Source organism: Budorcas taxicolor, chromosome 3, assembly GCF_023091745.1.
Source record: "Budorcas taxicolor isolate Tak-1 chromosome 3, Takin1.1, whole genome shotgun sequence".
NCBI classification, from domain to species: Eukaryota; Metazoa; Chordata; class Mammalia; order Artiodactyla; family Bovidae; genus Budorcas; species Budorcas taxicolor.
In genome coordinates, this window is record NC_068912.1 from 46462780 (window position 1) to 46484669 (window position 21890).

The 21890-nt window shown below is 36.5% G+C and overlaps 1 protein-coding gene across 1 annotated transcript in view; it reads left to right on the forward strand.

The window, feature by feature from the left end:
* DPYD (dihydropyrimidine dehydrogenase) overlaps nt 1–21890 on the forward strand; it is a 934615-nt gene that overhangs the window by 677212 nt on the left and 235513 nt on the right. The window contains exons 17-18 of the mRNA XM_052637354.1: nt 10900–11020; nt 11831–11950. Of these exons, the coding sequence (XP_052493314.1) occupies nt 10900–11020; nt 11831–11950 (241 nt within the window). The remainder of the gene's footprint in view (nt 1–10899; nt 11021–11830; nt 11951–21890) is intronic.

Genomic DNA, 21890 nt, shown 5'->3' on the forward strand with positions numbered 1-21890 from the left:
TGTTATGGATGCATTCCCTTAGCTGAGACCATTCATTGCCAAGGGATTGCAGTTTTCCCTGCTATGTTATTTAAAATTCCCTCAGCAATAATTCCTTCTTGCTTGGATTTCATAAAGTTCCCAGAACAGAAGCACGACTTCCCTAGACTCCCTTCAGCCTAAATGTATCAGCATTATGGGTGCTCCAGGGCAGAAGGTGGTTTTACATGAGCCTCCTCCGTGTCGGTTAATCATTCACACCAATATGGGGTTATAAAGATACTGAGGTTTTGTGCTTCTGGTTGTTTTTAACTCTAGCATTCAGAAACATGGACTAAGTGAATAGACCAACAGGTGTATAAAATATCAATTGTTACACTGTTTACACTAATGTTTTGCATTAAGAAAACAAATGTCAAGCTGCCTGAAGTCTGCAAAGAATACAAACTCCTTGTTATACACTTAAATACTCACTTGCCCTTATCTAAAATGAATCCATACACAGTAGTGCAAGTGACTGCTGGTATTTCATTACCCACTGAAGCCTTTTGAGTGTGTTCTGAACAGTGATTGGGAAGCCTGCTGAGTTTCAGTTTGGCTCAGCTGGCCCACAGTTTTGAACCCCTACTGGTGATATCAGCAAAATATGTGCATAGCCTATTTTTCCATAGAGTAAGGTTTTTCAGGTTACTCTGAGTAACCTCATTAACAAACTATGGACAACACTCTTTTTGTGTGATGGACAATACTAACCTTTGAATTCACAAATAATAACACCCTGCATATAAGGAAAGATCAAGGTCTTTGCAGGGCCTCAGCATAAATAATGCTGTAAAGAATAAGCCATTTTCAAAAATGTTTTAATGTAGAGGATTTTGAAGCATCTCTATTTCTCTGAACTATGGCCAGAATATGGTTCTCAAAGTGCATTTGTTTGCCTATGAAGATAGACATGGAGCCTGTATCATTCTTGATTTGGGTGGGGAGAGGGATGATAAAAACTAAAACAAAGGAAGTAGTGATGGAAATACCCAGCATAGGCAAAGGAAAATCATTGTGAAGCAGAAGGGAATGACTGGCTGTAACTGACCAACAGGTCACGGATCAAGTCTGGGTGCAAACAGGGCAACTGCAGGTCAATTCAGGCAAGACTCAAGGAGATCTTACCCAGAAAGAAGTGGGCAAAGGATAAAGTCCAGAAATGCAAGAGTTCAGGCAAGCAGAATGGATATGAAAGCAAAAGCAGACTTTAGGATAGAATGTTAGAGACCCAATGCACCTGTAGGAAGTTTACAAAGGTCTCTTTATGATATTATTAATTGCCATTACTTTCTTTTATCAACAAGAGACATGGCAGTGAGGTAAGGACTAGCATATACTCTGATTCCCCCAGCTGGGGGGTAGACTTGGCCTTTCAGACACAAAAGTACCATCTACTTATCCATAGACTTCCGCACAGTCATTGCCAGTGTCCCACATCACAGCAATGACTCTTCCAGCAGGTTCTAAATCAAAGATGAAGTAGCTATCTACACTCTTCAATGACGCCTCTGAATTGTCTGAATGGAGGACACACAACCATTGTCTGCTACCATTCCCTTAAAACAGTCTTTTTCAGGAGAAAATTAGTCCTGGTTCTTGGTATTGGGCCTTTTCTTACTCAGGGGTATATATATTGTCCATTGTTGAGTAAAGTGGCTTGATTTTTTCCAGGAGCTTCCAGGAAAGTGGAGGTTAAAAGATTTGTTGGGATTCCATTTAGTTTGCCTGAGTTTCTCTCAGTTAGATACACTGGGGTCATTTGGGTGAGTTTCTTTTTCTTCTTTAACTTTCTTAGAATTTACCCTAATCCTATCACAGAAAGAATTCAAATCCAAGTAAGGAATTGAAGCCTCTGGGAATCAGGCAGATAGATGGAGTTGGAAGTGCAAAAGAGTTCTTGAGGAGTAACAACTATGGAAAAATAGGGAGGACTCAGGATTGAAGAAGGGGAGCAGTCAGACCCTGAAACAGATATGAGAAGAGTCTTCACCAGCCCAACAGAGAACTCTAGGGCAGAGATGGCTGACTAGAAGAATCCTGCATTGGATGGAATGGCTGGGTCCTTATACCATGGTTTTGCTGTCCAGTGCCTGAGGCCTCCCCAAGAGGACCCTGACCTCAGTTTATAAGCTGAAGGTAACTTGAAAAGGTGAGCAGTCAGCTCACCACACTGTTGCAAGTGAACACAAGTCTTTTCCTGAAGGAGGGTCTGGGTGGTGCCTGACTCGGTCTATCAGAGTTGCCAGCTTCTGTGTGTCTTCACAAGAACATTTCAGAACCCAGTTAAGTTACCTTATGTATCTACTCATCTGTTCTTGTGAAAGATTAGACAATTTTTCAACAGTTCAATAAGTTGATCCACTTACAGAATCTGAGTTAAGCTTGTACTTTTCTGTTTGTTTTGGTATAATTTGGTTCCTAGAATAGAGGGTCAAGGTATTTGTATAATAAGACAGCAATAGTGCTATAAGGAAGTTTCCACAAGACATTCATTGGCTAGCATAGCACATGGAACTGTGAGAAGGAGATGTCCATTTTGATCAGATACTTCTTCTCCAGCTTTATTGCCATGGTCAGTAGAAGCAATGGATTTATAGTTGGAATTAAGATAGGATCAAGATAAATCAAAGAAGTCTGAATCTGCTTCCATGAATCTGCCATAGGAACAAATTATGGAGGAGCAAATTTGAACAGTTTTCAAAGCTGACCTCCACCATTAACAATTACCATTTGAAACAATGAAGTGAGCTGGTAGACCAGAGGGTCCTCAGATGAGATAAAATAATGATAAAAATAATGACTCAAATAACACTTATTTCTTAAGAATCACATATAAATAGTCCATGGAAATTTTCATCCATCTGTTAAAAGTTTAAGCTTCTGAAACTAAGTATGTGGGAATGGGGAAAAATGACACTAGAAACATCAGAGGAATCATATATGCTAGAGAAATGCTGTATGAATGGAAGGAAAAATAGCATTAAGCCCTAGTCACAGGGAATGATATTTAAAGTAGTACAAGTTCCCTTTAACTGACAAAACTATGGGTAGACTTCTCCACCAAACCCCAGGGACCAATAACTGGGTCTTGAGGCAAGGTTAGGGGTATAAACTCTGGAAAACCTTCAATATCCTAAAGATTCAGGCAGAAAGGGCCATGGGCAGCATGGAACCTCAGGGAGATTTTGGTGTGTTGCCGGGCCCAGGAGGGCACAATGTCTTGAAAGCAGTTCACTATCTGGTAGAGGACAACAAAAGATTGCTTCCAAATCCCACTGGCTTGTGGAACCAGAGCTACGGATATCTCCAGCTTATTTTGGCTCCTTTGAAGGGAAGGGGCAATTGTTTTCTTTCTCACTGTGGAAAACTGGTCCACATTTAGGAGCTCTTCATTCTTTTGTTCAAAACAGTAGTTATTATCTTTAGTATCTCAGACTTTATATAAAGTGATCAGGATAAAGGAGTATGATATATAGGACAAGAGATAAAGGACATTCTGGGCAGAAGAAGAGAAAGGCCCAAAGCTAGACTCAGAATGGAGAAGGCTGTGTGTGCCTGGGGAGCAGAGAACACACAAACAGTTAGTTCTGCGCTTTCTTCAACTTAAGGCACAGGGGACATGAAGGAAGAAAAGTATACCTATAAAATATTTTATACATATATACATGACATGTATATACACTTATGACACTGTATGTTCATATTACATGTTTGTTATATCCTCCCATCAATTATGAAGTGTTTTATTTTGTTTTGTTTTCAAGAATGGGGATAGTGTATTATTGTCTGAAATAATTCATAGTGCCTGAAATGGTTATCAGGTTACCTTGGACCAATAATTTTATACTCCCAATTTTCTTCTAAGTAAGTACAAATAAGAAAGTCAATGTTAATTTATGCAATGTGAGCTCTATCAATTCAACAATGTTTAAGTGCCTGCTTTGTGCCAAACGCTATGCTGCATGCTCTGAAGTGTTCTGAAATGAGAGCATATCAGGATCTCTTTTTTCATACTTAACATCCATTGCATGTATGCTTAGTCATGTCTGACTGTTTGGAACTCCATGGACTGTGGCCTGCCAGACTTCTCTGTCCATGGGATTTTCCAGGCAAGAATGAATACTGGAGTGGGTTGCCATTTCCTCCTCCAGGGGATCTTCTTGACCCAAAGATTGAACTCCTGTCTCCTGTGTCTCCTGCACTGCAGGTGGATTCTTTACCACTTGAGCCATACATTTTTTTGTGTGTGCCTGGACTGCACTTCCTAGCAGACTCTGCCTTCTTCATCTGACTCATCTCTGTCTCCAGCAGAGACCAATTGCAGTGCCTTGTGGTCAGTAAATGTTTGTTAAAATAATAGAACCCATATTGCCTAGAATGACCCTGGCTTTGATTTTCTATTTATGTTTAGAAACTGAAAGTGAAATTGTGAAGTCGTGTCTGACTCTTTGCAACCCCATGGGCTGTAGCATACTAGGCTCCTCCGTCCCTGGGATTTTCCAGGCAAGAGTACTGGAGTGGTTTGTTATTTTCTTTTCCAGGGGATCTTCCCAACCCAGGGCTCAAACCTGGGTCTTCCACACTGCAAACAGATGCTTTACCATCTGAGCCACCAGGGAAACCCTATTTATGTTTAAACACCCTTGAAATTATCTTGGGCTTCCCTGGTGGCTCAGTTGGTAAAGAATCTGCTTGCAATGTGGGAGACCTGAGTTCGATCCCTGGGTTGGGAAGATCCCCTGAAGAAGAAAACAGCTACCCATTCCAATATTCTGGCCTGAAGAATTCCATGGATTGTACAGTCCATTAAAATTTTAAATGAAGTTTGTAGTGGTAGAATTTACTTAAAACAGAAAAAACACATTCAAATCAAAACATTGATACATATTGACAAATGTCTATACTCATGTAAGTACCATCACAATCAAGATACAGAGCACTTTTTAATTTACAAAATTTCCGTACACCTTTTCCCATTTAATCTGTCTCCCATCCCCAAACCTCAGTTACAGCAACCAACTCTGTGCTTTCTATCAGCATAGTTTTCCTTTGTAGAATTTCATACAAATGTAATCATATAGCAAATACTCCTGGTGGCTCAGACAGTAAAGAATCTGCCTGCAGTGCAGGAGATGGGGTTTGATCCCTGGCTCAGGAAAACCCCCTGGAGAAAGGAATGACAACCCACTCCAGGATTCTGGCCTAGAGAATTCCTTGGACAGAGGAGCCTGACAGGCTCCATGGGGTTGCAAAGAATTGAACACAACTGAGCGACTATCACTTTCACTTTTTACTGAGAATAATATTTTCTTAATTCTGTCCAAGCTGTTGCATGATTTCTTAGTTTTTTTTTTTTTAATTTCTGATTAGTATTCCATTGTGTAGACATGGCAGTTCATTCTACTAATGGATATTTGAGTTCTTTTCAATTTGGAGCTATGTTGAAAAAGTTGCTATGAACTTTTGTGTGCAAGACTTTGTGTGCCTATATGTTTTCATGTCTCTCAGATATATAACTCAGAATAGAATTGCTTCTTAGATTGGTAAGTGTATATTTACTAGGAAAGTACCAAGTGATTTTCCAAAGTGACTGTGCCATCATTAGGACTTCTATGTCAGGAAAACTGGTACAAGAAGGACATATGCTAAAATACAAGTTAAATTAAAACATCTGCATTCCTATGCTTAGCTGGAGTAGTTAACTCTACCTGTCTTGCTTTATTAACATAGAAGGATAAATATATCACTTCTTCCTGTTATTCTGAACCTGCATCTAGTCTTACAAGTATAAATGAAGTAGAAGCCTTTTATAGTTCTCGTTTACAATTGATGGCTGCATTTTACTTTAGGGGACAATTTTGCTAAAGAAGATGATGGTTTAGGACATGATAATGGGAAAGAAAATTAAAAAGGTGAAATAGGTACTGAGATTGATCTTCTGGGCCCCAGTTCTCTCTGTCAGAAAAGTGGACATAATAAAAATGCTAGCTACTTCCTGGCATGTCATGTGAATTAAGACTTAGGAGTTCCTTAGTGGAAAACATTTCATAACTGGTAAAATTTTTCAGTGGATTCATTGAAATGCCACCTTCCAAGAAAGCCATTTTGAAAAGAATTGTACAGAGTGAAAATTACCAGGGAAATTGGAGAAAAATGTTTCTTAAAGTCAAAAATTTCGCTTGTAATTTAGCTTATCAAGAAATTCTCAGAGTCTCATTCTCTAGTGCTTATTCCTTTGTACCAGGGCACAAAATCAATGAGATTTGATGTCCTAGGTAATTGGTGGAAATACCTGTCCTACAATGGAGAGGTCATCTAAGGGTCCTCAAAAGCAACAGGGTGCATCATTTGTAGAGCCTCCTTCGTGTGTAACTAGAGACATACTAGTTACTGGAATTAAAAATTATTATCTTGTGGCCCAGATAGAAAATTAAGCTTTTAAAAACAGCCAGTTTGGGACAGTGGAGATTTCTGCAACAGTCTTCTCAGAACTACATTTTTTGCTTTTTGCTATTATGATTGTTGTTTCATATTTCATAGGAAGCTATTCCAGAGTGTATTAATTACAGACATAGGTCTGCTCCTCATTAAAATTGTCACAGAGGTCACATTTAGTTCTAGTTTGCTTTTATCCTCTTCTTAGCATCTCACAAGCTTAATCTGGTGCTTTTATGTCACATAGTACCCTCAAGACTACCAGGTGCTTTCCTGGCCTGCCATTCAATCCTTGAAGGTTTCATTGCTTTCCTGCTTGTGATAACACACATCTCCATCACAGGACAACCCATTCTGCTGCCTCACGATTTTCTTTGGTGAACACATAAATGACAAAGGGGTTAATATATATTAAAGTAGCACACACACATATATACAAGCAGTTGCTGGGGGAGAAAATACAAATCACAATCAAGGATGGGCATTGTGAATATCTGTAGGAAAAGCCAATAAAAACTTGGTGATACAGGTGAACTTTCTGTGGACTAGACACCTTAAAAGATGTGTTCAATTTAGTTGCTCAGTCATGTCCGACTCTCTGTGACCCCCATGGACTGCAGACATCAGGCTTCCCTGTGCATCTCCAACTTCCAGAGCTTGCTCAAACTCATGTCCATTGAGTCGGTGATGCCATCCAACCATCTCATCCTCTGTTGTTCCCTTTTCCTCCTGCCTTCAATCTTTCCCAATATCAGGATCTTTTCCAATGAGTCAGTTCTTCATATCAGGTGGCCAAAGTATTGGAGTTTCAGCTTCAGCATCAGTCCTTCCAATGAATATTCAGGACTGATCTCCTTTAGGACTGACAGGTTGGATCTCCTTGCAGTCCAAGGGACTCAAGGGTCTTCTCCAATACCACAGTTCAAAAGCATCAATTCTTCGGCGCTCAGCTTTCTTTACAGTCCAACTCTCACATCCATACATGACTACTGGAAAAACCATAGCTTTGACTAGACAGACCTTTGTTGGCAAAGTAATGTCTCTGCTTTTTAATATGCTGTCTAGGTTTATCATAGCTTTTCTTCCAAGGAGCAAGGGTCTTTTAATTTCATGGCTGCAGTCCCCATTTGCAGTGATTCCAGAGCCCAAGAAAATAAAGTTTGCTACTGTTTCCATTGTTTGCCCATCTATTTGCCTTGAAGTGATGGGACTGGATGCCATGATTTTTGTTTTTTGAATGCTGAGATTTAAGCCAGCTTTTTCACTTGTTAGGCTGTTATTTTTCCACGATTATCAACCATTTTTCTTCAGAATCTTTCCTGATTTGTAAAAATGTCTTCATGAATTTCATCCTTTTAGACAGTGTCTATCAATGTGTTTGTTTCTCTTAAACCTAGACATAATCTATAAATTTATGTATATATAAAGAAATCAATTGAAAATCTATGAAATTATCACTTATTCTTCTTCCATTGACACAACAGAAATTTTTGAGTGCCTACAGTGTTTTATGCCTAGAATTGGAAAAGAAGTGCCAAACTGTCTTCTTTTATTGACTTTTTGTTGGTGTGGATAATGTTAAAGTCTCGATTTGTCTGAGAGACTGTAGTACCTTTGTATATTTCTTATCCTGAAAAATTTTCAGAGGGGCTAATTAGAAATTGTCTAAAGTTTATTCATCTCAATAAGATTCAGAAAATTGGCCTTTGAGGAAGGGCATCACCACCTGATGCTATCTGTAGCAAATGAGAAGATGCAGAAACACTATTCATTGCTTTTAAATCTTGATCATTCATAGCAAAAGTGAGAGGATTTTAGAAGTATGTGAATAGTTTCCCCAAAGTATACAGATTCATTGTTTTGTGTTTATTAGCCTCACCACATTTCTAGCAGTATTAGAATATTCCCAATTATGCCTGTCAAACAAAACTTTGCAATTTACAGAGTAGTCATTAAGTTTTATAATAATGTTGGCTAGAAGTTGTTTATAAAATTCTGAGAATCAAATTATGTTTCAGCTTTGTATGAGGATTAGTAAACAGCTAGCTCAACTGTGAATAAGGATAGGTAACATATATCTTACTCACCATAAAGTTAACATAAGCTTAACAGCATAAACCTTACCAATAGAAATATGGTGGTTTAGTTGCTAAGTCATGTCCAACCCTTGCTGCCCCATGAACTGTAGCCTGCCAGGCTCCTCTGTCCATGGAGTTCTCCAGGCAAGAGTACTGGAGTGGGTTGCCATTTCCTTCTCCAGGGGATCTTTCCAACCCAGGAATTCTTTCCAGGATTTTTCCAGACCCAGGATTCAGGAGTCTTCCTGACCCAAGAGTTGAACCTGGGTTTCCTTCACTGAAGGCAAATTCTTTACCAACTGAGCTATGAGGGAAGCCCTATTAGAAGTATAGAAGGATTAAATTATGCTATCTCAAAATAGTGGCAGGTAATTCAAGTAAATAAAGGTGGCCAATGGACCATAGCTTAAAAAATAAACTGAAAAATTATGAACAAATTTCAAATTGAAATTAATAAAAGGCATTCATTCAAAGTATTCAGCTAGTGAGGATCAACAAAGAAAGTGTGACAAATGTTCAAAGTAAACTATACAGGCATGGTGGTCAATAGTATTGAAAGCTACTTAGAAACATATATGATTATTAGTGTGTCCTGTATTTGAACCAGATAATATTTCAAATTTGTTTCACTAATTCTTATCAGGCTACCTGCCATGTCTTATGCAATTTAAAGATTCGATAATCTTTAAATTATTGGTACGTTCTGCCTTAATGAGAGCTTTCACAAAGGACATGCAATTGGTATCATCTAGAAGTTACTGTCATTTCTAGGCTAAGTCCCATGGAAATTCATAACTTAAAAATGAAAGTCACAAAGATGCAACTGCCTTCATAATGCCAATGCAGTGGTTATAAATATTTCATGAACATTGCATGGGCAGGGGCAGATCTCCATTTTCATGAGTTAGAATTTGTATGGTTAAGTCTCTAGATTTTACTATTCATAATGCACAGTATGCCCTGTAGAGCATTCTATATGGTGCTTTTTTAATATTTATGTTTAATGAAGAAATTACTGTTCTGAAAAGAGAACAAGCCAAGTCAAAGATTTCTTGTTAAAATTATTAGTTTGTTGAATAGAGACAATAACAATCTACAGAAATTACCTCATTGCAGTGTCTTAGCACATATGTAACTTTTAGAGTAATACAAGATGACTGATCAAGATACATTAAACCTAAGCGAAAAGGTTCTTTCTAAAGGTTAAAACATTCGAAATCTCGTCTTAAAAGAATTTGAAAGGTTAAAATGCAAAAAACAACTTTCTTACATATAAAAATATTAATTACAAATGAAATGAAATACTTGCCTCGTGTTCCATGGATTAAATATATGTCTGTATTTTTCTGGGTGGATCTTTAATTTAAAAAAAATGAAGCATTTTAACTTCCTAGGATAATATTACCAAGTTCAATAATGAATTGCTATTGCATATTTTAATGTAATTTATCAAAGCACATTATCATTACCTGTCAGAATAAATTTTGCACTAAAAGTAATGAAAAAAAGGACTATTGTATGTGTTGAAATCAAAGAACATTACTACTGCTAAGTTATTTTCAATGGAAAGGAAGGTGATTGCCCTCTAAATGATACTTGTCCCATGAGAAACTAGAAGCCTGAAAAATCACAAGAAACAGGCTCAGGAAAATGTCTATGCCTTGCTTTTAAAAATGAGCGTTTGATATTTTGTTTCATTTTTGTCATTTTGATCAATTCTTTCAAGTAGGTGAATGTTGAAAAGTACTGCAAAGATCTTAGTAACATTTACAGAAGTAAGCTAAAGTTACTGATCAGCTCGTGTATAACCTAAGGCTGAATTATCCCATATTAGCATATACTATATATCATAATTAGATTGACTAGGAAGTCACATATTTTCTTTTGAATATACTTCAACAAGACTAAGTCTTTTAATAATGAAAACAATAAGCTTCAGATTTCATATCATTCGCCTGGGAGTCAGCTCTTCAAATATTTTTATAGGCTTAAACCAATGAGGTCGTTAGAAATTCTGTGATGTTTCTCAAACTTACCTCCCCAGAAGTCTATGCTTTATTTCTAGTATTATTTAACTGCAAGTGGGAAACACTTTCCATTTGGTTCTTTGTAATTTTATTTTCCAAAGGCTCCCTTGAGGAATTTAACCTTTATGTGATGAATTTGCAGTTCACTTGAAGTGTGTTAACCTTCGTTCCCTAATGAGCCTAGGAGTAATACTGAGGAAGAATTTGAGAAATTTATCATGTAGCTTATTGTCAGGTTGGATTTGTCTTGCACATCTCCAGCTTTGCTGTTGTTCCAGTACACATTTTGATCACAATTCTTTAATTATTTTCTATATTTAACTGACCTATTTGAACAGGATCCAGAGCTGGTGCGGAACATCTGTCGCTGGGTTAGGCAAGCTGTTCGGATTCCTTTTTTTGCCAAGTTGACCCCAAATGTCACTGATATTGTAAGCATAGCCAGAGCTGCAAAGGAAGGTAAGAACCCAGCTCACGTCAGTTGCCTCCTTATATTCTGGGCCTAAATTTTGTAGCCATAATAAAATGTATCTCATCTACCACTTTATGTGTACATCTCTGTTTAAACTTTAAGGAAGTTATTAAGTTGAGCACTTGATCTCACAAATGTAATAGATCCATACCTATACTCAACCTAGTGGGTGGACTTCAAACTTTGGCCCAGGAATACAAGTATATCTATCATTTTTCCTAATAAGCACCTGCTTTACACACAAAGATTTAGGAAACAAAGCCACAGTCACAGCAGACCACTGCAAAATAAATGACCTCATAATGTAACAGTCCAGCAACAGCACTTGAACTTTTAATGAAATTTTTCTCAAAGATAGCTGCTTCCACAGGTGAAATTTCTTATGATCTCCCTTTTTATTTGATGGAAGCTAGCACACTGCCTTAAACACTCAGTAAATATCTTGAATACAACAATTGTACAATCAGTGCATGGTTTTACAAATCATATATGCTTGCATGCTATCCAATGGAAATTGCATCCTGATTTGTAAAGATATTGTAAATTACCTGGAAAATAACCCTGAGTACAAAACACAAATCTGTATAATAATTGGAAAAATAAAGTGGTGATAATTAAAAATTCTTATGTCTAGCATTTTAAGCATAATTATGGGAGTGAAATTAGTGAATGCATTTGAGGAGAGGAAAGGCTGTCAAGAGAAAGTAGTGTGTGCATTTTCCTGGATTTTGTGGGTTTGAATGGGTTTTAACCATTGTCCCTTTACGAGCTGCAGATGAATGCTGTGTTTTTCATAGGTGGGGCAGATGGTGTTACAGCCACCAACACTGTCTCAGGTCTCATGGGATTGAAAGCTGATGGCACACCCTGGCCAGCAGTGGGCCTTGGGAAGCGGACTACATACGGCGGAGTGTCCGGTAGGTGTTACCTTCTACTTGCATTTCTGCTTCCTTGAGGATTGATGAAAACTCAAGAGATCATGTTACCAGCAAGAATGCTGTGTCTTTTTTGATCCCAAATTTTTATAACTCACTGCTTGTCAAAATTCCTAATAGTTATGATAAATGGAACAGATCCATCAAGTGACTGATGGCACAAGAAGAGAGAATACCAAGATAGGGCTTCACACACATTCTATTCTCTTGTGGTCTGTGCATTATTACTCAGGATTTCTCATTGTCACAGTTGTCTCATTACTAATTAGTAAAAGCTAATACCAAGGCCTTATAAGAAGAATATAAGCACAGTGATTTTAATACCTTTTTCCATCGCCTGGGTTAGTTTCCACTCTTCCTAGAAGTTTGAAATCTTCATTCTTCAAAAATCCTACTTTCACAACTGTGAAATAAACCATTAAAACATTCCATTTATAGCTTCAGCTGACAAGATACTTGCAGACCTCATACCTTCGTGCACATTTTCTCATCATAAAACACTTGCATTTGAAACAGAAAGAGAAGTTTTAATCCCAAAGTCCCGTTCAGTGTCTTTGCTCTGTGCAGTCTGTTGCTGTGACAACATGAACTTGGTCATGCAAAGACGGTGCTGTGAGGTTCTTGACTGTACTGGTATGGGGATTAGTCTCCTTGGTGATAGAGACAGTGGTAAATATACATAACATAGCAGCGTCCCACTGTTCAAGAAAAGCATTGCTGAATCAGACCAAAATGTGCCTTTGGAAGAGGCTGCATAGACACAAATAAAGCTCTCTCCATGCTGAGGTATTATGTTTTGAGAGTGTGAAGTGTGGCTATAAGCCATGATTTTTTTTTTAAGAGTATATTCTGCTTTTAATTGAATGCCATTCCCACAGTGTCAGAAAGAGGAAGGCTGACGAGAAGCACCTGTTCAGGGTCCAGACAGAACTCCCTTTTATCAGGAGCTATCAAACAGGGCCTTAAATATTATTGTAATGCAGAATAAGGAGGGGCGAGTTAGCCTGTGTCTCAGAAAGAGAGTTGCGAGATTCCAGAGTTGGGCTGTAACGTGCACTATGTTTTCTGTCAGCCCATTTCAATTTTTCCAGCCTGCCATGTTGACAGCAAGAGAATAAAGGAGGTCACAGAGGGTACTGAACATTAAAAATTAATAAAAGAACTATTGCAGTAGTATTTTATATAAGTAACACCATTCACGTTTTCTCATTTGAGCTGCAGTTTCTGAATATTTTCCCATAGTATAACTCAGTCTAATAAAATGATGGAATTACAGCATTAGAAAAAGTCTTTTGTGTCGCAGTCTTTTAGGCATACATACCCTAGGAATTATAGTGGTACCTGCAAACAAGTTCAGCTATACCTCAGGGCCTGTTAACATTTCCATAAAACTCTCTTTCTAAGATCTATAAATTCATGTATAAATATTCACTTGGGCTATAAACTCAGCCAAGCCTGTGTGGAACTTTAATTTTAAATAACAAAATGTCCCTAACATTTTTAACGTTTTGTACCTCATTTCTAATAGGGTCTAAATTCAGTCCTTTAACATTAAACAATTTGTTTTGAAAATAGACTCTCTCCATATTGACAGAATTAATAGTTTTTTCTCCTTTAAGGCAATGTTTGCTTTAATTTAAAGGTAATATAATCTGGAAAACAGTTTAAACTGTCAATGATAGTATATTTTAGGATAGAAGTCAGTTCTATAACAAAGTACCTTCAGAATGAGTTATAGCGAAACCTAGCCTAGCAAAATGTGTTAAATAATAATGGCTTCAAAGTTTACGGATGATGAAAATATCAGAATGGCTAAATACCGTTCCTAGTTTTATCAATTACTCTGTTTTGGTATAGAAAACCACATAAAATATGCCAGGTATTTTTACAAATTAAAAAAATATATTCCCACAGCTCATTTCCAGTGCTGATACTTATTCAAGTCTTGTCTCAGAACACTGGAATATCTACTTTTAGAAAAACTGCTGGAATCATAGGGGGTTTTTGTTGTTGTTGTTTCTGGGGTTTTTTTTTAAGTGAAAGCTGAAAAGGGTTCAGTTTTGGATAGCCACCTGAAATACAAAACATACTTTTTATTGCCGAGAAAGGATATTTTTCTCTTTCAGCACGTTCTAGCTCTTGATCAGTTTTTGTTTTGTGTTTTTGTTTTTCCTCAGAATAAGATTCCTGTTATTTGAGATGGAGGTTTTGGTTTTGTTTCAACAGGGAAAAGCTGAGGAACTTGGAGCAGTGTACATGCTATAGAAGAATGTTGGCATTTCAGTAATGTCCTTCGTTTAAGACACGTTAGCTGCTAAGGGGCTAGCTTCAGAAATAGAACCTCAGCTAAGGAATGTCAGGTTCATTATTTTAAATATGATTAGTCTGGATTCTAGAGGATTCTAAAGCAATGTTTCTCAAACTTTGGTTCCCAGCTTATGAGTGTATTATGGAATCAAGCTTAATGAACTGTAATCATTTTTTTTAATGAAATTGGATAGAAAAAATGTCCGAATGCTTTACTCATGAGTGAGATAAGCAGTGGTTAAACATCTTTTTTAGTTATCCATGTAATGCACACATAGGTATATTTCAGTACCAGGTCATGATATAAAATGAATTTTTTTACTGTGGTTAATTCAAAAATTTTGGAAAGCTGCTGTTTTAGAGGCAGGTTTCTTTGTTAAATGGAAATGTCATTTTGCCTATAGACATCATTAAGTGAGGTAAATTCTACCTGTTGAAGTTTAAAATTTATATCAAGAGGGAGAGTAAGGACTTCATCCCAAGGTGTCATCCTCAGCTTTGTTATTTTAGAAACTTCATTTGCCAAGTCATCTGTAGGTAATTGGAGTAGGGAAGATGGTCAAACATATGAACGAATTCATAGTAAGAATAATGTATAAACCTATATTTAACTTGTAGGAGAAATACCTGGTAAGATTCATAACAGTATGAGTCTATTAATGGTGATTTCATAATGAGAATAGTATCAAAAGAAATCATGTTCAGTATTCATAAGGAATATTTTCATGAAACTAGGATGACTAATTAAGCTTTCCACCATACAAGTACTTCTGTCCAAATCATTGACTCTAAAGGATCAATATTCTCTACCTTTCTTTGAACAGTAGAGACCTCATACCCTGTTGTTACCACCCACTTTTCTTTATTCTAGAATCCACGTGAAACACTTTAAAAAATCAAACAGCGGTTACTTTTATGTATTACTACAGAGTTGAGTAAATTACTGGATTTTCCTTTATTCGAAGGGAGGGGAGAAAAATCTTTGCTTCTATTTGGTCAGAAGAAATACTAATCTCTTCAGGATTATTATTTATTAGCTCTGTCCTCAGCTGAATTATTCATTATTTTTCTTACTTTTAGTTTGGTTAATTTTTTTCTTGATTTAGTTTCAAACTTTGACCTTTTTCTTGATCTTATCCCCAAATAATAATGATACTTAAGCCCACTCCTAACTCAGTGATTACTATCACCTATATAAATGGTTTTATACATCTGTGGTATGATGTTTTCACATGAAATCATCTCTGTGGATAAGACCACACTTTCAGAGATGGTTAAAAATGAGTCCTTTATGGCATAACTAAAGTTATGTCTTTCTTGCAACTGACTTCATGATGATAACCTTTATTCATTTATAACTGCTTCAAGAAATAGTAATCAAGGAATAGGGTAAACTCATTTGAAGGAGTCTTGTTATTATTCCTTATTGTGTTTTAAAAGAGTTCTTTTTATCAGTGGTGAATGGGCATACCCCTTAGGTTATTGTTATTCTGTTGCCCAGTACATGTTTCCTTTCTTTCACATGTAATCACATACACATACATACCCACATATAGGGAAAAGTTCTGAAAGTTATCTGCAGAAGGCTTGATAAAATTTACTTTCTACAGGCTGAAAAATTAACCTGTACTTTTATTTGTTTGCTGAGTTTGTTTTATTTGTCAAAGAAGAGAAATTCTTGTTCTCAATTTAAAATTTTAGATGTTTGAATTTATTGAATCTGTATCAAGTTACTCAGTTAAAACAATAGAACACTATTATTATTCACTACTAATACTTTCAATCTTTATACTGATTTCTGAATAATTCATCAAAGATGGCTTTCAAGATTTGATTTCTTTCCAGGAACCTAGATTTTTCAAGTCATATGAAGAATTATTACAGAGATTAAATAATTTTGTATTTCTTAGCAAGTGATAATGGTATACTCCAGAAATACTCTCACATTCTACAAATAAATGATGTATGATTTGAAATCTTGCAGTGTGGGCTATTGGACACTAAACTCTTATATTTACAAGCCTAAAAGTATGTATGTGTGTGTGTTTTATTGTAAAATCAACATGGCATAGGAATTACCAATAAAAGAAGGTGTAAGTTAGAAATGTGCCATCAACTTATAACTCTGGGCCAATGTAGTGCTAGAAATGAGTACAAAGTGTATAGTTCAGCAAACTTGCTGGGATCAGTGTAGTAGCTTAAAAAAGAATCTTAAGCATTGGCTCCACACTGCATATTTTATGTTTGTCTTTAAAATAGTTACTGAAAGATTGTTGGTACTGGGCAATGACCTAGCAGTATGCACTACTACCAGGCACTACGTAAATACAATCCAGTGTAACATGCTCTAATCATAAACTTATTTTGTTGTATTTATTAGTAACTATTGTGTAAAGTGGGGAAGACAGCAAAACTTACACTAGATTGGAAACTCCAAAGTTTCAGTTTCATTTTCCTTTGAATAACTATTTTTATACGTGCAAGCAACTGAAAATTTTGGTAAGATTGCTTGAAGTTCTTATACTATACGTTAGGATTATATCTTAAAATACAGTACTGGTATTTTTTTATAAGAAGTAGTTTTTAATGGGCTGGATTATTTTGTGTCAATCTCATGATTACTGATGCACAAAATCCTTTCAGAAAAACACACCTACTATGTCATAAAATCTCAGCTCTCTATTGTAACCATCTTTATCAATAAGAACTTAGCTTTTAATACTGAAATGTCTAAAATAGCCTGATAAAAATAATATTTCAATGAATAAAAAAGTAGTGATAAATCATGCCAAAAAGAATAATTAAAAGAAGAACCTTTCACTTTATACTCATTTATTTCTTTTCTTTTTTTCGTATGTACCAACATAATGCAAAATAGTCTAGTCTGTTATTCACATATTTAAAAACATTCTTAGACTATCACAAGTTTGATCAAATTCTTAAAGCATGTGTTATAAAAATGTATGTAGTATATTTGGAGGATAGTCAAAAGGAGGCATATCAAATAAAGATGCTGAATTATAATTTTCTTTATAAATTATCAGTTTAGTCGAGAGAAGCTCACCATTAGAACTCTTCTCATCTCATTTAAATCATGCTTGTTTGAATATATTCATGTACAGGTTGACAAAGAATCTCCTTTTGCATTATATCGCTTTTTCTGAAGCCAGAGTTTCTCACTGTTTGGCCGTCGTTGGTCTATGCAGGAGATCAGAGCCTTAATAATAGATTTTTGACAGTGAGCTCGCCTGCTACCTGCCCTACACAAATCCTCACTGTTCATGTTTGCTTCATGGCAACAAAGCAGACAGAAGGAAAATGCCAAGTGCTGAGTTTGAGGTACAGCCTTGCCTTGGCTTGACATTTCAGCAGAATAGCAGTTTATGAGATGCATAATTTTTCATCTGGGACTCAGCTGCCATATTCATAGATGCTTACAGCTCATGGACGGACTGGAGCTAGGGCAGAGGTTTAAAGCATAGATCAAGGTCTACGTTATTTCCTTAGGTATTTTAAAATAACTGCAAAGAAATGATAAAAATGAATACTGTTTAAGAGCCAACAAATTCTTGGGTATCTGGATAGTATATATGTTTTCTTGGTTCAAAATTAGTAAAATAATATCTGTTACCAGATCCTAAGAAAATATTTGATAGACTTTGTAAACTAAAGGACCCTGACAAGCATATTAAGAAAACTTACCTCTGCAGTGGTGGTAGTGAATTATTAAATTTCTTTCCTCCGTGTGTGTTTTCATAATGATTTCAAGCTTGAAATTAATAAAAAATGTTCTATTATGAAAGTAAAACTAGAGAGTATTGTGTCACTGTTTGAGCTTGAATTTAAATATTCACAGATTCATGCATATCTACTGTACTAAAAAATCGGTGTAGGTACACGTCAGTGACTATTTAATTTAGAGCTACACATCTCTGTAAGCTTCAGAAACAGTTCACCATGTCACAGTCTCATACAGAACAATGGTACAGTACATTGGATTAATTAAAGAAGCCTTGCAGAGAACTGAGTTCTCAGTATGTCAAGATTTCAGTTTTATGTTAAATATTTTCTAAAGGCCAGACCCTTAAATCTCAGGGGCTGTACCAAGCAGTGAGCTGTGAATTTAACCATAGGCTAACTGCTAATGATAAGGAAAAGAGTCCTAGTTGAGGCAGCTGTAATACAGTCATTGGATTAGGCTATCAATCACCCGGCTCCCTAAGGAAAAGTGGAAGACCAAACAGTGAAAAGGGAAATTAGGAAAGGAGGGCATGACTAGAATGAGATCCTTCGCCATCTTTACCCATGCGTTGGCTGAAATCCGTAAGCACTGGTCTGAACTCTCCAGTAAACTTTGACTATACAGCTAATGCATTTATTATTTTCATCTAGAGAACTATCAAAATTGTTCTCAGTAAAAGATCTTGAAAGCCTCTAGAAGCAAATACCTGATCACATAGTAGAAAATATATAGATTAACTCTTAATTGTTGGACTTAAGATTTGTATGTGCGATTCTTTTATGTACCAGGATTCATGTATGGTGATAAAGGAAATATTTCTATTTAGCTTCTAAACTGTAGCCAGTCTTTACTTATGGAGTCCTGTTGGTGAGGTAAGACTCCAGGAGATCAGTGCTTCTCAAACGTCAATGTGTACCAGCACCTGCAGGACATATTAGAATACAGTTTACTGGAGGCTTCCTCTTGAATTTCTGATACATGAATCCCGGGCTAGAGAATATGCATTGAACAGTAGATGACATACAGTTAGTGTCACTGAGCGTTTGGTTTGAATAACTTATTTCTAAAATAACCTAAAAGTCTTTAATCCATGATAAAACTAGAGACTCATGTCACAGATACAAAAGTATCTGAAACAAACTGTAGTTAATAGGGTCAGAAATAATTTCTAGGAAACTTGTAGAAAACAGTATTTGAGGTTTCACTATAGAAAAAATATCACCCCATTCCAGATTAAATGTTGAATGCAAACCACTGTTTATGCAAAGAGAATCCATTCTGAGTGCCACTAAAGACCATTTATGGATATTAGCAATCCTTTCAAGAGGAAACAGGTGTCAGAGGTAGACAAGGGTAAAATTAAGCTCATGATTGTGAAATACTATGTTTTCCTTTTAGACTTTGTATAGATACTAATATACTGAATAATAACAGTTTTCTCCCAGGACAGGCTCTTAAATATCAATGAACCTAGTTATTTTCTCAGATTCTTAAAATATAGACAACAGTATTGGTAGCCTTCTGTTCTCTCTTCACTTAGTTATTTCCTGTCATCCCCATACAATGGTATCCTCTCATCAGTGAAAGGGAGGGGACACCAATGCTGTGGAGATGATCTGTTCCAGTGCACAGGATCTCTGTTCTCAGGATTACACTGTGCGCTGAGAGTCTCCCAGTCATGTTTATAGCCTGTTTGCCATAATGCTCATCAACCTTGGAAGCTACCTGCAGTCTTCTTGGGTGAAGGAGTGTCCTGGTGTGCAACCCAGACAACTGTGTATCATGTGAATACCTGATAAGTTCCAAGAGGTCCTTAAGTACAGGGCATAGTGAACCCCTTGAGGAGGCCTAGGCAGTATCTGATGTATTAAAGGTGCGGACTGCCAGGATGATACAGGAGTGATGGTACGGGAAGAGTTAAGGCTGAAATAGAGGAGGCAAAGGAATCTGGTCTCGCGGCTTAATTTCCTTTGCTATACTTTTACCAAAAATCCAGGACTTTGAACTAGCATTTTGATCAGTATTTCTGCACTCCTCAGCCCTGGCTATTCAAAAAATTAGTAACAGCTGTGTGGAATATCAAGGCTTTTTAATAATATGATCTTTATGCGCCCAACACTGTATTAAACACTTCTAAGTGCATTCTTATTTAAATAATCCTATGAGGTGGTTATTACTAGGCCCATTTTACAGTCTTAGAAGCTCAAACTTCAGATAGTTAAGTGACTTGCCAAAGTTTACTTAGCCAGGACATGTCAGATTCAAACTAAGATCTGTCTCCAAAGATGAACTGCTAGGCATTTTTATCAATGTTTTCATCCAAAATCTGCCACAATAAATCTGAATAGTATAAATATGGTATACTTATTCAATTCTAATAAGGTACAAATGTCACTTAGTAATCTAAAATTTATTCTATCTGGATTTGAAAGCCTGTGAACTTTGTCAAACCTGTGTCCCTTATTATCTGTATCACTTCATCTCCATATTGGAAAATTGAGTCTAATAGGTGAATTAGGAAAAAATCTTGAATTGAACGACAACACCAAAAAAGACAGGAAGCATTCAGGCATTTTCTTAAAGTGTAATCATGCAGCATTTGCTTGAAATGAAACTGTCATCAATATAGCTACAAATAACCTCATTTGTTACTGACTTAGATAAACTGTATGAGGGTTTTATCCAGCTATGATGCTGAGAACAAACTTTGGGTGTCCTTCCTAATTCCTTCTTTGTAATCTTCAGTCAGTTACAAATGACCATGTATTCCTACAGCTGTCTCACCTTCATTTTGGACAGATCTATCTTTTTCTACAGGAGCAATACTATCTCCTCCATAATTTCAACTGAGCTTGCAAAAAGCATTACTAAGTAATTCAGAGATGTTTGTTTTTCATTAAATGGGGAGCGAGAAAAGGACATTTTGAAAATGATGAGGTGGGGAAGAAATTGGGCCAAAAAATCAATGCTAAGCCCTTTCTGAAAGGGAAAAAGTAAGCTACATTATTTCTCACTTCCCCTGGTTTAAAACAAAAGAAGATAAACATATAATTAAAATAATAAGGTGAGACATTCTTAGTATACATTGGGCATGATATGATATGAGAAATTTTAACCTTTGTTCATTAATTTTAAAGAAGTACATAGACATAAATCAACAGTCCCAAGGAATGTGTCTTGGACATCTTTGTTCATCTAGCACAGCTCTTTAATGATTGACTTAATTGGATTATAAACTTCTTAAAAGCAGGGGCATTTGCTGTTTCTTTGTCATCTCCACCCAAACATAGGAAAGTTAGAGGCAGCTTTTAGACCTGCAAAAGAATCTGCCTGCAATGTAGGAGATGCGAGTTTGATCCCTGGGTCAGGAAGATCCCCTGGAGAAGGAAATGGCAATCCACTCCAATGTTCTTGCCTGGGAAATTCTGTGGGCAGAGGAGCCTGGCAGTCTACAGTCCATGGGGTCACAAAGAGTAGGACACCACTGAGTGACTAACACATTTTGCTTTAGACCTGCAAGAAACACTTTTTTTTTTTTTTTTAAGGAAACACCCTTTGAGTCCTAATTTTCAGCTGTGTATAATGCAGAAAGTTTTGGAATTAGACTGCCTCTTAATCTCTGCCATCCATCTTGACTTGCTGGTGAGCTTTTGGTACCTAAGAAATTCTAATAGACAATAGGCTATTTTACTATGCATCAAATACTAAAAGCTTTTCATATGTGATATCATTTAATCACTACAGTCTGCTCAAGTGGTCACAGGTAGTGACCTGTTTTACTGAAAAGGAAACTGAGGCACAGAAAGGCCCAGTAAATTCTGTAATGTCACACAGCTGATACCTAGGCATATTGGGATTTATGTTGTCCTACTC